Here is a 4,073-nt window from a genome sequence, read left to right on the forward strand (position 1 = left end):
GCCCCGCCGGGCACCTCGGAAGGGCCGGCGCTGCCCCGGGGAGCGCTCCGGGAGGTGCTGGGGCTCGGCTGAGGGCGGAACTGGGCGTCGGTGGTGGGGGGCTGAGGGATGGGACTTGGTGGGGGAAGGAGGTGGCTGAAGTGAAGTTCTGAGCCCACAGGAGAAGGGGTCTCTCTGCTGACAGTTGTGGGACAAGGGGGGTGTTGGGTCAAAAGAGTTGATACCCACTGGCTGGAGGAGTTTTTTACAGCTCTCCGGGCAGACGGAGCACTGAAAGGTGCTTTTGCTAAAGGAACTGTGAGGCTTGCCATGGCTCCTTCCTCTATCCCAGCCTGGGGACTGATTCTTCCAATGGCTCCAGCGGTTTGCCGAGGGAAGGTCAAGCCTTCTTCCAGGGTTGGCACCTAGTCTGCATTGGTCTGGGCAGAAGGGCGTGGGGCATCCTCTTGGTTCATGTGGTTGGTGCTCAGATTGCAGCCTTGAACCTCCAGGGACAGCATGTAAACTTCCTCCACAGGACAATGCTATTTCATCCTACCCCGGGCTCCAACCGCAGAAAGAGGTTTTGTGGTGATCTTTGCTCCGTTCCCCAGGACCATCCCTTCTTATACCTCACTCTGACACTTGCTTGTATCTCCTCAGGTCACCATGGGCATAACTTACCTGTGCGCACCCCTGGTCTTCCTCCTTCTCCCTCTTGTTGTGCTTGGGGCACCCACTGATGAACCCAACCTCGCTGAACCGGCCCCTGGTGCTTGCAAGCGCTGCTGTGACCCACTGGACTCTTCCACAGACGTCCCACCTCTCCCTCCCAGCCACCGCCGCTTGCCCTACCCGATGCCGGAGGTCCGTCCCTACATCAACATCACGATCCTGAAGGGTAAGTGCCCCTCTTGGCCCTGGGATGCCAAGGCCTGCTCAGGGACTGGTGACGCTGCGGTGGAGGTGACAGCTGGCCCTCTGGCGTGCTGGTTATGCTGTCAGGCTGCCAGATGCCATCATGAAGGGTAGGTGCCCACTCGCACCGTGCCCAGGGTGTTAGTGGTTTGTGCCGTGACCAAGACTAGCCCAGAGGAAGTGAAGTCAGTGTATATCCAAGTGGTGACCTTCATGTCTTAGGATGCTGCCTGCTACCAGCTCTTCCTGCCAGTTAGCACGGGAATGGCCGTGGTAGCCTCTTGTCATGCCTCACCTTCCTTGCCTCAGACTTCCAGAGTCCTGTAGTGGCTGAGGGAAGGAGCAGTCTCTATCCAGCTGCAAAATTCTGTGATAACATCAGCAGGTTTGGAGTGTAGGCACTGTTGCCCAGGAAGGTTGTAGGGAATCTTTCTCCGGCTCCATGGGTTACATGCATTTTGAAGCAGGAGGAGGGCAAGGGATGGCAGCAGCTATTTGCAAGCACCTCCAGGCTAACTGGCAGTGACCTCCAGCTTGTTCCACCCTGCTGTGGCTGGCTTGGCTAACGGGAAAAGGCTCCCTATTTTAGATCAGCTCCTCCCTTCAGGGCTCCCCTTTTAGCCTTTGCTGTGGGCAAAAGCCTGTTTCCAGCTGGATCCTGCTCCACTTGCTTGCTGTTGCTCTGTGGTTCCTCTGGGCTAGCTGGGCAAATGCTTCCCTTTCTCTGCCCAGCCTGGAAATAGCTTAAATCCATTGAAACTCAGAAGTGTGTCTGGGGCAGATAGAGGCCTGGACTAGAGTGGGGTGTTGCAGGGGGACCTGCAATACCACGCAGGGGATGGAGAGGAGGAAAAGAGCAAGGCACAAATTTGGGATGCTGTCACTTGTGCTGGAGGCTGCTCTGACCCCCATCTCTTCTCTCTATACACAAAGTACATTCTAGTGCTGCTTGCTGTCTGTATTGATGCGTGTCCAAGTGTGTGTCAGACAATGCACAAACCCCAATATTAATTATACAAAGGTGTACGCCAGTATGTCAATGTACCAGCCCTCCAACTTGCACTGCACCCTCTGCCAGGTCCAGCTTGCATCTTTTCACTCTGACTCACCTCATTGTCCCTATCCAGTCATGTTGTCCCACAGACATTAACACTTCTTCCTCTTCTCCAGCCTACAGCAAGAACAGTGTGCACAGTGCATGGAGAATTGGGTCATAGGAGAGGTTTGTAGGAGGGCAGGGGCTGTGGTGGAGGTAAAGGAAGTCAAGAGCCCCTGTGGTATTTGCCTTCCTCTCAGGCTGAAGTCTCCTAGGGACAGGTCCTGTTGCCTTCAGCAATGCAGAGGGGAGGAGAGGGTTCCTAAGAGATGAGACCCCAGTCACACCCAGAGCTCTGCTAGCTCCTTTCTCATGAAGCACAATGATATCATGACCCTCAGGACCTTCTTTCTTCTAGCGTTGTCCCTTCCTTAAGCAACCCTCTGCTTCCACATTAGGCTTTCTCCTCTGGTATCACACAGCAGTTGTGTCCTCTGCTTCCTGTTATAGGAGAGAAAGGAGACCGGGGAGAGCCTGGAATGCCAGGGAAATGGGGCAAAGAAGGACCACGAGGTGAGCGGGGCGCCCAGGGGCAGAAAGGCAGCAAAGGACAGATGGGCACAGCAGGAGAGCCCTGCAAGCACCACTACGCTGCCTTCTCCGTCGGCCGCAAGAAAGCGCTGCACAGCAGCGAGGGCTTCCAGGTCTTGATCTTCGACACAGTCTTCGTCAACCTCTACAGCCACTTTGACATGTTCAATGGTAAATTCTACTGCTATGTAGGTGGACTTTACTATTTCAATCTCAACGTCCATACCTGGAACTTCAAGGAGACCTACATGCACATCATGCACAATGAAGAAGAGGCAGTGATCTTATATGCCCAGCCCAGTGACCGCAGCATCATGCAGAGCCAGAGCCTCATGCTGGAGCTTCAGGAAAATGATGAGATCTGGGTGAGGCTCTACAAGCGGGAGAGGGACAATGCCATTTACAGTGATGATGTTGATGTGTACATCACCTTCAACGGGTACCTGGTCAAGCCCAGCCTTGACTAACCGCCACTCCTCCTCCTTGGGGCCTCTATGGCCTTTTCCTTCTTCCTCTCTCTCTCTCTCTTTATTGCCCATAACCACTGCAAATCACTTGGAAATGAGCCTGTCAAGTCTCAGGCACTGAGTGTGAAAGTTGCTCCACTGACTCCCACCTCACTCTCTCTTGTAGCCAGGCTGTATCTGCCCACTTCCAGCGTGACACTACCATCTCTCTGCCTCTCACCTCATGACCCCAGCTTAGGTTATTGGCTTCTTCTAAATCTGCCAGTGAGCTGTGGCTGGCTTTTAGAGTCCAAGAGCAGGAGGAAAGCCAAAATGCTGCCTCTGGGAACGTGTCCCTCCTCAGGGCTTTATACACAAATGACTCCAGTGTAAAGGGCTAGAAAGTCCCCAGTGTCCAGGTGCATCCTGGCTTCTCTCCGTCTCAACTAGATATGCCAGTTTTGTAGCCTGCAGCATGGCCTCGATGTCACCTCTCACACCTCTAGTCTGGAGAGTGGACTGCGATCTGACAGCTTCCTGTAGCACAAGGAAGATGTAGGAGTAGTGAGAGATAATACTGTCTTTCCAAAAAGGGAGCTGTTGGCCTTCTGAAGTTTGTCATTGGCTTTCCTTAGGTACTCTTCTGGGTCACAGAGTCCAGGTTGGCTTTAAAATCTAGACCTGGTGGGATTGTCCTCCTCCATTCCAGCTCAAGCTCTTTGAGGAGATAAAGGGCCAGACACTGAGCCAGACCCTTCAGAGGCATCTGCCATGGAATCAGTAGAACCCACCACTGTATTCTGACCAGGAACTGTAAGTACAGAACAAGATAGGGAGACAATCCTCCCAAACTTCATTCTTAAGCCACCCCTGGGGTGCTACTCGGTCTCAGTTCTCCAGCTGTGGAAAACTAGTCCAGAGAGTGACCCTGAATATGTTGTCTTCTTTGGCAGAGGTGCACCCATGCTCTTCCATTGGTATCAGCAGTTATCCCTAACACTTGCTTATGTGAGGAGAGAGTCAGGTGCCAGCTTCTGTGTGCCATTACCTTGTCCTCCTGAAGGTGGTTCTCCCACATTGGTATTGAGGGACTGCTGTGTCAG

At 53.6% G+C, this 4,073-nt stretch overlaps 1 protein-coding gene across 1 annotated transcript; it reads left to right on the forward strand.

The window, feature by feature from the left end:
* The first annotated feature begins 648 nt into the window (after positions 1–648).
* Positions 649–2,991, forward strand: C1QTNF6 (C1q and tumor necrosis factor related protein 6). Its single transcript, XM_010005748.1, has 2 exons — positions 649–880; positions 2,444–2,991. The coding sequence occupies exons 1-2, from the start codon at positions 649–651 to the stop codon at positions 2,989–2,991; spliced, it is 780 nt and encodes a 259-aa protein (XP_010004050.1).
* The last annotated feature ends 1,082 nt before the right edge of the window (positions 2,992–4,073 follow it).

Source organism: Chaetura pelagica, unplaced genomic scaffold (genome assembly GCF_000747805.2).
Source record: "Chaetura pelagica isolate M959 unplaced genomic scaffold, ChaPel_1.0 scaffold79, whole genome shotgun sequence".
In the NCBI taxonomy this organism is placed as follows: Eukaryota; Metazoa; Chordata; class Aves; order Apodiformes; family Apodidae; genus Chaetura; species Chaetura pelagica.

What these genes read in the sequence shown, in the direction of transcription:
- C1QTNF6 (XM_010005748.1), top strand. Translation starts at nt 649, where the DNA reads ATGGGCATAACTTACCTGTGCGCACCCCTGGTCTTCCTCCTTCTCCCT. An exon ending in CAACATCACGATCCTGAAGG is followed by an intron (nt 881 to 2,443) that starts GTAAGTGCCCCT and finishes TTCCTGTTATAG; the next exon opens with GAGAGAAAGGAGACCGGGGA.